Below are 13,603 nucleotides of genomic sequence, written 5' to 3'. Positions count from 1 at the left end.
GCATGAACGTGGCGCACTCAGGGGAGGTGACGGGGCCGGGGCGGGGATTTGGGGAAGGGGTTGGAATAGGGGCAGGGAGGGGACGGAGTTGGGGCGGGGACTTTGGGGAAGGGGTTAGAATGGGGGCAGGGAAGGGGTGGGAAGAGGCGGGGCGGGGCTGGGCCCACGGCAAAGAGGGGAAGTCGACGCCTATGGTGCACACTGGCCAAACACTGCTGGGCATATCCTAGCCACGTTTAGGAAACTCTGCTGGACTCCAATTGTTAAGTCATTCGCCATGTCTCTGGTGTGTTTCTGGAGAGCTCCTCTGACTATGCAATCTCTGCAATATAAGATGACTACCCATCAAAGTTAACTGTAAGAGAGTTGAATTGCACTGACTAATGTCTGGAAGCCTAGAGCAATAGACACATTAGAAATGAAAAGACAGATGATAATTAATAATAATACTTAGCACTTCACACATTCAAGGCACTGTACAAATGTTAAATAATTAACTGAGACAGAATCATAGAACTTTGTAGCAAACTTTGCTTTTTAGTTCCACTAGATGTCACTGCAGCAGTGAGAGACAGAGGTAGGAAAAAGCAGGAGGTATTTATATGCAAAATTAGTTTTCTTACCTGAAATTTTTATTTCTCCTATATGGATCCACTGCAGATCACAAGAGAATGCTAGATTGAATTTGCTAGGTCAACATGGTTTCCAGGAGCCCTGTTCTTCCACCACAGGATATGAACAACTCCTACTGACTTAAATAGGAGTTGCTTGTATCCTGCAGTGTAGGGTCCCTCAAAATACTAGTGATCAGATATGGATCACATATCATATATAAGGAAGCAGTATATTCAGTCCAACAACCTGAGTTTTGATGGTGTTTTTGTTCTGAAAATGCAGTGCTCTTTGTCAGAGACCTGGCACAACCTAAATACAGTCAGGGATATCCACACTATCTCTACACATGGTAGGCAATGTTATAACATCTATAACTCTTTATTCCCAAAATCAGATGCTAAATGGCTTATTTCAAGTGTTAAACAGAGGTGACGCTCTTGTTTAATCTGTGCTTTACAATAACATGTTGCAATAAACTTCATTGTTTAAAGACAGACAGAGGTCGATATTCTACCATTTGAAAACAGATTTAGAAAATCCCGAGAAATGATCAGCTAAACTAGTCATGTGGCATTACTGTATATTCTGAAACTTCTTTTCAACTAGGTGACCCATCACACTATGAACAACAATACAAATCAATATGCCCCAAGACATGTGAATGTCAACAATGGAGCAGTAATCAATAAAGATTTTTATAACCCATCTTATCATGGTTTGTCATCTATCTCTCCTTCCCGCTGCTTAATTGTGTTTTCTGTCTCCACTGGTATCAGTTTTTGGGTGTTCAGTCCATTTCTCTCCCCTCTGCTTTTCAAATCCACCAACAGCTCAGAAAGAGACCTAAGTCAGATTCAGGCTTAGAGTCAATTATTGTTTTTAATGATACTTTGTTCTCATTTAATGCTTTACATCAGTACATGTCAAAGAGCTTTACAAGGGAGGTAAGTATCATTATTCCTATTTTACAGATGGGGAAATGGAGGCACAAGGAGGCAAAGTGACTTTGCCAAGGTCACCCAGCAGGCAGTGGCAGAGCTGGGAACAGAACCCAGATCTCCTGAGCCCCAGTCCGCTATTCTATCCACTAGGCAACACTGCCTCCCAATTCAAACATTAAACTCAAAGATTTTCTGCCTTGCAAAATATGCAATCTGGAGCTAAAATTGTATCAGACAATGGGCTAGCTTTATTTTCAAAATAACATGTTAAGAAATAGATTTTAAAACTGCCCATTAAACTGGTGGATTTAAATGATCACTTCTTCCTGTTACTGGCACTAGTGCTTCAAAATATCTTTGTAAGTTAGAAAAAAAATTAATACTTTTCCTGCTTTTAATTTTTACTAACTTGACACTTTTTCCTTTTTTTTTTTTTTTTTTTTTTTTTTAAAGAAAAGTTAAAGCACTTGCCCACCCCAGCCTGGAGAGGTGAGAGTGTCTCCCCGAGCCCATTCATTCCTTGGCCTTTCTACGATGAGTGCAAAGGGCCAGAATTGTGATGTGGTCACTCCTTTTCCTTTTAAATAATAAAATGCAGAGCATTCCTATGGAATCATGTAGGGCTGGAAGGGACTCAAGAAGTCATCAAGTCCATCCCCCTGCACCATGGCAGGATCAATTAAACCTAAACCATGCCTGACAATGTTTGACCAACTTGTTCTTAAAAACCTCCAATGATGAGGATTCCACACCTCCATTGGAAGCCTATTCCAGAGCTTAACTACCCTTACAGTTAGAAAGTTTTTCCTAATACAGATGCTCCCAGAGTTACGTAAACCCGGCGTACGCAAATCCGAGCTTACAGAAAAAGTTCCGTAAGCTAGAAATAGGAGGGGTGTTGGTTTTTTTTTTTTTTTTGCATAATGGTCGGAGATACGTTTCTGACTTACGCAAAATTCGAGTTACGCAAGGGGAGCGTCTGTATCTAATCTAAATCTCCCTTGCTGCAAATTAAGCCACTTACTTCTTGTCCTACCTTCAGTGGACATGGAGATCTATTGATTCCTGTCCTCTTTATAACAGCCCTTAACATATTTGAAGACTGTTATCAGGTTTCCCCTTGGTCTTCTTTTCTCAAGACTAAACATGCCCAATTTTTTTTAACCTTTCCTAATAGGTCAGATTTTCTAAACCTTTTATCATTTTTGTTGCTCTCCTCTGGACTCTCTCCAATTTGTCCAAATCTTTCCTCAAGTATGGCCCCCAGAATTGGACACACTATGCCAACAGAAGCCTCACCAGTGCCAAGTAGAATGGGACAATTTCCTCCTGTGACTTACTCCTGTATTACACTCCGCAATATTAGCCTTTATCACAGCTGCATCACATTGTTAACTCATTCAATTTCAATCTATAACCCACAGATCCTTTTCAGCAGAACTACCACCTGGACAGTTATTCCTCATTTTGTAGTTGTGCATTTGATTTTTCTTTCCTAAGTGAAGTGCGTTGTCCTTATCTTTACTGAATTTCATTTTGCTGATTTCAGACCAATTCCCCAATTTGTCATAGTGGTTTTAAACTCTAATTCTGTACTCCAAAGTTCTTGCAACCCCTCCCAGCTTGGTGTCATCTGCAAATTTTATAAGTATACTCTCCATTATCCAAATCATTAATGAAAATATTGAATAGTATTGGATCCAGGGCTGAACCCCGTGGAACCCCACTAGATACACACTCCCAGTTTGACAGTGAATCATTGATAACTACTCTGAGTATGGTCTTTCAACTAATTGTGCATCCACCTGATAGTAATTTCACCAAGACCACATTTCCCTAGTGTGCTTATGAGAATATCATGTGAGACTGTATCAAAAGCCTTACTAAATCAAGAAATATAACATCTACTGCTTCCCCCATTCACTAGGCCAGTAACCCTGTCAAAGAAGGAAATTAAGTTGGTTTAGCATGATTTTTGTTTGACAAAATCATGCTGGCTATTCCTTATAACCCTATCATCCTCCAGGTGCTTACAAATTTCCTTTGAATCATGAAATCTATCATTTCATGATCACTTTCACTCAAATTGCCTTCCATCTTCAGATTCACTACCAATTCTTCCCTGTTGACCAGAATCAAGTCTAAAATGGCTGCCATCTTGGCTACTTCCCACACAAAAAGTTGTCCCAAATATATTCCAAGAACTTACTGGAAATTTTGTGGTTTTCGGTATTACTTTTCCAACAGATGTCTGGGTAGTTAAAGTCCCCCATTGTATCAGGTCTTGTGTTTTGGGTATTTTTGTTGTTCTAGAAATGCCTCATCCACCTCCTCTTCCTGATTGGTAGTTTATAGTAGACTATTACCAGGATACCCCTTTTATCATTAACCAGTGACTCCCACCTCCTTCTGGACTTCAGAGCAAGGGTATATATTCTTGATTTTTTTTTTTTACCCCACCTGTCCTTCCTGAACAAAGCTATAGCCTATACCAATATTCCAGTCATGAGACTTATCCCACCAAGTCTCTGTGATGCCAATTACGTCATAATTTAGCTTATGTACTAATATTTCCAGTTCTCTAATTTCCTTTGTTTTGTATTTTCCCATCAAGTCTTATCAAAGCATAATATCTAGACTAACTTTACCCAAGAGTGCTCTAAAGCTAAGAATCTGCCACCTTTTGTGAATGCACTATGGCACAGAGTATACAGAAACATAATGACTATAATCACCATCTTTATTGTGCAGATGCTCTTTTGAGTGAGGGGTCAAAGTATTTTCTGTATAATCAAAGCTTTTATTTAAAAAGTATTGGTTTAGCCCTTCTAGTTACAAAGAAAACCTTCCAAATGTGAACAGCTGCTGCTCTGACCATACAGCATTAGGGGAAAGTGCAATTTATAACATTTTCAATGCAGATCATATAAATGAAGGCGTTTTGATGTTTTTAAATATAAGGGGCCTGATTCCCAGGTCTGTTGAGAGCACTTTGCGCATACGTAAAATCAGCAGATCTGTCCATAAGGATTTCTCCTCCCCAGTAGGGAGACAGCAAGCAAAAGGGGATCTGGCCAGGGCACCCTTCGACCTGACCAATCTCTGGCTGCTGAAATAGTCCTTTTGGGGCTGTCAGTGACTGGCCATAAGTTAGAGCAGCTCTTAAGACAAGGACCAGACAGGTCCCTGGTTAGCCCCAGGGTTGAGGGAGCATAGACATGTCATTCAGCACTACTCAGCCAGACCAAAGAATCTGATTCAAGATGATCAGTTTTGTAGCCACTGAATGTAAATATCTACTTTGGCCATATATGGTAAAATGAACTTTAAAAAAGCATCCAAATGATTATGTATTACAATATCCAGAGGGGAGTGTAGGTTGAATGAGCACCAACAATTCTGGGATAGTGGAGGAAGATTCTGGGAGTTGAAGAAGGAAATGCGAGTGATTTGCAGGTATAGGTGAAAAAAAATAAAGTGAGAACAGTTTGGGATAGAACAGTAACAACTATTATAAAAGTTAGCCTGTAAACCTTTGAAAGGATCAGCCAATCAGAAAAGCAATTCTTGGCAACAAAAATGCATTCATGCGATAGATACCATTAGATTTCTGAGATCCCTTAAGTGACATATTGTATTAAAAAAAAAAATTAAGTTTACTTACATCCTCAGATTCAAAGACATGACATATCATTTTGTACTGTTTCTTTCCTTCTTGGGCACCAGGTGTCGTCTCTATACAGTCTTGAGAAGCAGATCTTGGCATCCGGCGTCTTGCCATTAAAACAACGATGTTACCAATATCAGCAATGTATGAGATTGTGCGCAACGCATGATCCATCATAGTTTCCTACACAAAGCAAAAAATAAACAAAAATGTTCCACATGCACAATATTACTCCAGAAATGTCACTTTTCCCCTCTCCCATATTGTCTAATTTCTTGAGCGTGACAACAGGCAGCTAAGCTTGCATCTCTTTGTGCAGTTTATATGGGGCCAGATCCTGCAGCCTTTATTCAGCCAATTTCTCAAACAAAACTGCCATTGAAGTCATAGCCTGAGTTACTGAAAACTCATGGGCTTCAATGGAAATTTTGTCTGAATAACAACTGCAGATATTTGGCACACAGGCCCTATTACAAAAAGTTAAAAAGCATCAGGCTTCAAGTAAAAAGAAAATATGTTCCAATATTTTAGAAATAATTTCATCGTGTTTGAAAATACATGGCTTTTGCAAACAATTAAACTCCAAAATAAAGCAGTGACAGAAGCTGTTTATAACAAGATCATGAGCATTACTGCTACGTCAGACAAGATAAAGAAGGATTCAACAAACCATAATGTAACATTTTCCGAAATACAAAGTTATCATTTTCTTTCCTCAGAATGGATTGTAAATGTTGTGTTGCCTTCTTCTCATAGGGGCAAATTTTAACATATATATTCTTCCTCCTTCCTCCTCACCATGTAAGTCACACCAGCTAGGACACAGATATCTAAAAGGGAGGTCAGCCTAGAGTCTGGATTCAGAAAGGTACTCAATGCACCCGTAGTCTACTGAAGTCAATGGCACTATTTGCATGCTTAAAGTGAGGCACATGCTTTAGTACCTTTGCTGAATTAGGTCCTAGTCTGAGTTCATATCACCTCTGAATTTGGCCCTCTATGGATGTCTGTTGGCAAATGTTGGTTTCCATTTGCAGTATCTGTACAGGACTACTTAAGTTCAGCCACCTGTAGGCAGGTGGATAACTGGTACACAATATGTTGCACAATAGGGGAGACAGAAAAGCTCTGGGCAAATTCTCCTCTCAGCAACACGAGCATAATTAAAGCTAATGAGCCTTAGCTAGGATAACTAGTCAAAATCTTCCTCAGCCGAGTCAAATTAGGGTTGTCAGGCTGCCAACTCAGTTACACTGGACAAGCTTTGACCCCTGGATTTTAGCTGAGAAAAGCCTTTTGCTCCTTGATTTTAGGAAACAATGAAAACCTGCCCAAACTACGGTCTGAGAAAGGTATCTTATGTAAGAGCACGCTATTGCTCCAAAAGGTGAAAAAATAATTCTGGAGCAGTTTTTAAACACTTTTCAAAAATTTCTACCTCTATCTCACATCTTTTAGTACTGCATCCTCTTGGTGGATTACTTCTGCCTTTTAATTTATTTCTCTTTTTAAACTTTGTGACATAACCAGGGAAATCTCAGCTTACCATCTCCAGATGCTTTCTCCCAGGAATGTATCATTATGGAACTAATAAAGCTATCCTTGGGCAAACATGAAGTCAGCGAATGTTTGCAATCAGGGAAGAATTTTTTTTTTGTCACCGAACTTGTTTTATCTCGGATATTACTATGTATTTGTCTTTTGCAATGATCTAAATCTTTGCGTTATTGATTTCTAGTTTATACTTCTGTCATTTGTTTGTTCAATCAAAAAGCAGTGATCTCGTAGAGGAAGAGCCTTCAAGGGCATTTTTAATCATATCTCCTTTGCACCACTGGGTATAAACTTGCAGTAAGTTTTATTATTAGTGAACTTGCACTGAATATGAATAAATGAATGTGGCCCACCAGCTACCTTACAAGATTCCTCATTTATGAGGTGTTCTGCAGCTAAATAACGATATTACAGTTCTGAAAGAACTTTAAACATTTAGAATTGTAAAGCCAAATAGTTTTTTGTACTGATATTCTAGGTAATTGTAAATTTATACAGGTTTTAAGCAGCACTCTTGAAATATTTGATTGTTATTTCGCCTGAAGAGATAAAACATCCATCAAATCTTCTGCTTGAACTGGAATACAAACACTTGTTCTTGAATCAGTGCTTTCTGAATCTTCCCCGTGCCGCAGGTATTTAGTCTGAAATCAATATATTGTTTTATTGTTTCCCTTTTAAACATTTCGGGCCCTTGTCCAGGAGAGAAGGGGGCCTCTGCAGCTTGTGGCCCATGTAAGGTCTGCAGCTATCATTCCTGGCTTTGCAGCTGCGGGGGGCTGCTCCCTGTTCCCAAAAGGGTGCTTTTCCATTGGTGGTTGTCATGCAGTGTGACGTTACATATGTGATGTCAGATTTCATCCAGCCCAATTGAGATATGTAGCAATTGGGCTAATGAGAGTGAAGTGATGGCACAGAGCAGACTGTTGTGAACGGAAACAGTCAAAGAACTTTTTCCACCCTACAGCAGTCTGACATGTCATGTAGAAACATTAACAAATACCCAATGGGTCAGTGCTTACTGAGTGAGGCTATGCAGTCAACCATCTTGAGGGGGCTCCTGTGATTTAGCTTTCGTCCCTGGCCCCTCCTCAGCAACCTAACGCACATAACACATTGGGGCTTTGCCTTTGGCCTTGTTCAGCAGGATGACCTGCCTCCTGACCTTCTGCAGAGCCACTACATATGGCTTTCTGGGACCTGTGTGACTCAAAAGCGCATGGAAAACTGTTACAATCAAAAGAGATATCTTGATATCAAGGAAATCTTTCAGAGTGGACCCAGACATCAGCAACTCCAGAGCAAAATGTAAAGCCTGCTTTTGTCCTTGCTTTCCCCAAATAGCACCACAATAATAGCACCAGTCCCTTCTGGCTGCAGGAAGGAGAAAGAGATGCTCTTGCATACACTTTAGAATTTTGCAAGGTGTTTACCATCCAGCATGGCAGGGGCCATATTAGAACTTAGATTGACAGACGTTGGATTCACCTAAATCAGAGTTGGGAGCAACAACTGGCCCAGTCAACTATGTTGATGCCCACATGGCACAGTAAGACCCTGCAAAATCTCAGCTTCTGTTAAAAATATGTTTCCAGTCTTCAAGGTTATGGAGATAATCCTGAGACGTGAAACAAGCATAACCTTAGTGTTCTCTTTCTGAGTCTGCAGGTAGCTTGATGCACTGTCCCTGTGAGGTGTGAACACCCCTAGTCTCCATGACCCTCAGTGGGATGTGAACTCAAGGCCAATTATGATACTTTGTATGTCATCAATTATACCACTGCTTACCATTTTTTCAAATGGGGTGGGAGTGAAGTCCAGGGGGTCAAATTGGGAAATGCAGAACGGAAAAAAGGAAGAGACATACAAAAACAGGTGAAAGAAAGAAACAGAGAACGGTGGATAAGTGAGGAAGAAATAAAAGGGTGGAAACAGCAGTGGTCCTACAAGTGAGATTGTTTTCCACTACGCAATGCTGAATGTGACGTATAACTAAAAAAGTGTAGTGATTACATAAGGCCATATTCTGCCCCTGACCCTTGTGTAATTGTCACAGTGGCAGCAGTGGGAACTCTGCTGTGGATTGAAGGTCATACATAGTGGAAAATGTATGTCCTGGACCACAAGCCATAATTTAAAAATGCAATTTGATCCACTCCAAAGAATGATTTGATCCTTCCACCCCTTCTCTAACTATTCATTAGTTAATTCTTCTCCTCACGGAGGTAAGGAGACACATATCTGGGTATTTATCTATCAAATTACAATGCTTCTCTCCCAGGCCTGAGAGAATAGAAGAGTTTTTCAGGTCAGGAAGAATAATTGTTTTAAGAACCATAATACAATGTAACTTGACAGAGCTAGAAAAATACCAACACTGATAGCTTATTGGAACAACCTGGTCTATAGATTTTTCTAATCTCTTTTTTCCAGACACTATTCTTAAAATGCTTTTAACAATTCTTTTCAGTCTGAAATAAAACATTCTGTGTTTATCCCTAAACTGTGATAGATGAAATGTGATGATGGCCACAGAAGGGCTTGGGGGTTTCTGTGAGAATTTGCAGGGTCCAGCAGCATCTATAAAGCTTCTCTCAGTGGAGGGGAAAATGTATTCTAATGGACATCTCCCAGCAGTCGATGGGAACTCTGCAGCGAGAGTTGTTTTTCAGGAGATTGTTCCAAGTATCCAAATCATACATACAAGGTTCACAAGAAAGAATGGAGGTGGGGAAATAAATACATCTATGCATTTAGAGTTTCTGTCCCCCATGTCCACCACCCACGAGCAGGTCAAAGATTTTTTCCCTCCCAATCCTAAAAGTAGATTCTCTCCTGCTTCCCCCCCACACCTTTCCATTGTTTACTACAACTAAATGTGGAACTAAGTATATGCCAGATAAACTGTATTAACTGCACTTGTCCACCTTTCTTTTTCTTCCTCTATCTCCATATTTTTTCTCCTTTTCTCTCTGCATCATTGCTCTTTTCTCTGCTCTCAGGGTATGTCTACACTACCCGTCGGATCGGTGGGCAGCGATCGATCCAGCTGGGGTCGATTTATCGTGTCTAGTATAGACGCAATAAATCGACCCCCGTGCGCTCTCCCGTCGACTCCTGTACTCCAGCTCAGTGAGTGGCGCAGGCAGAGTTGACGGGGGAATGGTAGTAGTCAACTTACCGCAGTGAAGACACCATGGTAAGTCGATCTAAGTACATCGACTTCAGCTACGTTATTCACATAGCTGAAGTTGCGTAACTTAGATTGATCCCTCCCCCCCAACCCAGTGTAGACCAGGCCTCAGTATCCCCTCCCATTACTTTCCCCCTTCTCTCCTTGTTTCTCTCCCTATCTCCCTGTCCCTAAATCCCCCATTTGTCTTCTCTCCCCTAATCCCTCCATCTCTTCCTATCTGGATCCTTAATCTTTCCCTCTTCCCTATCCCAAACCTCTCACCCATATCTCTGTCCTTGGAAAACCAAATATATCCCCCCCCCCCCCCCCCAGACCTGGTTCTCCTTCTCCCAAATGGCCATCCGGGTTCCCCTTCATCCAAATCTCCTTGCCTCTATATGTGTTGCTCTCCTAGAAGTCCCTGTTGCTACCCCTCATGGATTTGTTTCCCATATCCTGGTTCCCTGATTTCTTCATTCTCCCTTTCATATGTTCCGTTTTTCCTTCTCCTTTGGTGGCTCCCTCCTCTCCCCTTTTTACCAGGGAAAAAGGACTGTGGCTACTCTGAGGGTCAGTTGATGAAATCTGAAGCAGATCTCAAAGGAGGGTTGGGGGCAGGGGCAGAGGGGCTGCATGTTCTCCCACAGCTCTCCTGGTGGCTGATGGCTGCCAGGAACTAAATAGGAGCTGGGAGCCTTTACCTGTACAGTTCCTGTGGCTGCACTGTGGGAGCACGAGTCAGAGAGCTAGACAACTCAGAGGCCTTCATAGGACCACTCCCTAGGGTGGACACTGACTCAGAATACCAGACGCTCCGGTACTTCTGGAATGGCATGGACACGCCCCCGCCTGCGTGACCCCTCACACACGGTGTGTGTGAGATCACATCAGTGGGGGCAGAGCAGAACACTCTGCAAAATGGTATCCCATTGAACATCAGCTTTACCAGTGACTGGGTTGTGGAGTCAGGGCACGTAGATTTGCCAACCTCATGTTGTTCCTCACCTCTCCTGCTGCTTCACTATCCCAGCTTTTCCACATTGTGAATGTGAGAAGCAGGAGATGGTTGCTGTGGCACTTGTGCCAATTTCACTCCCGGACTGCAAGCCCAGCCCACAGAGCAGAGCAGCTAGAGATCAGAAGTATGGCACGCTGTCAAAAGTGGGGTTATTTCTAACACATGAGTTGAACAGGTGGTCACACAGAGCTGAAAATATCACGTGTGAGTGACTTCAGGCTGGTAGGGGCAACCATTTGCTAGTTTTGCCTATGGCAACAAACTCACTAGAACCACGGGTCCAAGGTGATAATATGCCTTACTGCCACTACTGACCCAGTTCAAACCCCAGCATAAATCAAGTTAGATGTCTACATTTTTTAGTGAAATTAGAATTCTTTTAAACCAGTTAGTACCACCAGATGCTTCCATGCATGACATACAATAAAATTACATAAGGGTTAGAACACTAAATTAATGATTGCAGAAAGTGGTTTTATATAATTGACAGATATAAAACTGCAGACTGCCTGTGCCAGCTGCTACACCAGTTGATACAGAGCCACAGTAATGAAGCCAGTCAAGAAATCTCTCTAGCACTGGTAAAAACACAGTCAAGCTAAAAATGCAAATACTCATCGACAGTGAGTACTAAAAGACAGGGGAAGCAAAGCCTCTGGCTACTCTGAGACCTGCTGTACACAGAAAAATCAGCCACATTCAAAGTAGGCTTTAGTAAAACCCTTTAACATAATCAATTCCAATATCAGATTTTTATTTTTGTTCAATATACAGGGCCAGACTCTCGTACCCTCACTCACAGTGAATAGCACTTGTGGAATAAGGTAATACTCACCTTGAGTAAGGGTATCAGAATCTGCCTCAGGGTGCTTTTGCTTTTCCTTGTGTGTAAAGCCCATTCAGTGTAACTGCTCATATTGAAATATTTAAGGAAAGGAGGGAGCGAAGTCCATTGAGAGCAGCCTTCATTAAACCAACTGGAATAACAAACCAAATCCATGTATCACTTTCATCCCATACATCTAGCTACTGAATGTGGCTGCTCATTCACCAATAATTGGCTCTTTTCACCCTTGACCTGACTTGATTGTCTGCATACAGTAGACATGTTAAATGTATGTCGTAACAATGAAGACAGATTTTGCTATCAATGCTATAAGCATTGATAACATGCTCTGCATTGTACAAGACAAAGCATTTTTACCACCAAGAGGGAAAAAAATATAGGCCTGAATCAGTACGGCTACTGCTGGTCAGCGCTGAAGTGCATTGGCAGAGCTGGGTACGGCAGATTGCAATGCAGCTGCCACATTACATGGTATATTCTACGCTTCAGCTGTGCAAATATGGAAAGTTTATAGTATGTCCACATTAAAAGAAAAGTACACTGGCTTCAGCCAGTAGTGTTAATTCCTTACTTTAACAAGTACTAGAACTACCCAGATCTACCCAGATTGTACCTATAGAATAAAAACAAAACAAAACAATTAGGGGGGGAAAAATACTTCCATACCACCTGGTAAATCTCCAGCCTCTAAGAGCTCTAGCTATTCATCTACTCTAGACATGTTCTCGAGTATTAGGGAGTTATTCTCAGGATGTATGATTACAGTCAGTCAAGACAAGACAGCCACTCTATATATTCATTAGAGAATAATGGAAAGCATTAAGTCCGTCATCACTGAACAACCTTACGAGGTGGCCTGTAACATAGCTATAGTTGTTAATTCAGCAGTCACCATTTCTGCAGTAGTCTTGCTAATGTACCATGTACATAACATTCCAGTGCAGGTGGCTTCAAAACCAAGTTTTATGATAATCATAACGCTGGTTGTAAAAATTAGCACAATAAGCCAACAATTTGGGTATGAAAGTTTGTTCTGAGCCCACTGAATGAAACTATTATAGTACATTCCTTGCTGCTATATATGCCTTCTAATTTTGTTGGTGGGGATTTTCCACCCTTTTTCCTGATCTCCCCACAGTGTAAGAGATTTTTATCCTACTTAAAATTTAGATTCTATTTACTAAATTAAATTTCATTAGATTGTAAGTTCTTCAGGACAAAGACAATCTTTTACTATGTGTATGTACAACACACATCAAGCACAACAAGGCCCCAATCTCGGTCATAGCCTCTAGACACTACCGTAATATTGTAATAAATAATAGACCTTGGGGAGGAAGGATGACAATTCAGATACAGTTTCTTGAAAATCGGGAAGTTAAATGAAGGGTTTGGTTAAAGTGGCAAATGACCTTTTTTAGAAAAAAGAGAGAGTGGAACAAAGAACCAGACCTGAAACTCAGGATAGCTCTTAAGACATAACAAAGCTGAAATGGAGTAGGTGGACAACCACACATGAATCTTGAAAGGCTTCAGGATTTTAACCTAACTGGTTTTACACCTTGATAATATGCAGGTTTCTTCCCAACACAGAAAATACAGCAAAATAAAAGAATAATAATAGTAATAATAATAATAATGAAAAAACCCCAAACCCTCAGCATAAAAATAAAATACTGAGAAATGGCAACTTTGACAAATATTTGACAAATATTGACAAATGCCAATATGGTGTATCCTTTCCAAATGCTGGTATCCATTTCAGTGGTGTGTTTAACCACATATC

General features: G+C 40.9%; 1 protein-coding gene across 2 annotated transcripts in view; it reads right to left on the bottom strand.

Moving 5' to 3' along the window:
• The window catches only part of APBA2 (amyloid beta precursor protein binding family A member 2), a 101,463-nt gene that overhangs the window by 38,903 nt on the left and 48,957 nt on the right, over positions 1 to 13,603 (bottom strand). For both annotated transcript variants that reach the window (XM_065412147.1, XM_065412148.1), the window contains one exon: positions 5,221 to 5,406. In XM_065412147.1, coding sequence (XP_065268219.1) covers positions 5,221 to 5,406 — 186 coding nt within the window. The remainder of the gene's footprint in view (positions 1 to 5,220; positions 5,407 to 13,603) is intronic.

The sequence above is a fragment of the Emys orbicularis genome, chromosome 10 (assembly GCF_028017835.1).
Source record: "Emys orbicularis isolate rEmyOrb1 chromosome 10, rEmyOrb1.hap1, whole genome shotgun sequence".
Taxonomy (NCBI): domain Eukaryota; kingdom Metazoa; phylum Chordata; order Testudines; family Emydidae; genus Emys; species Emys orbicularis.
This window is presented reverse-complemented; position numbering and strand designations above follow the sequence as displayed.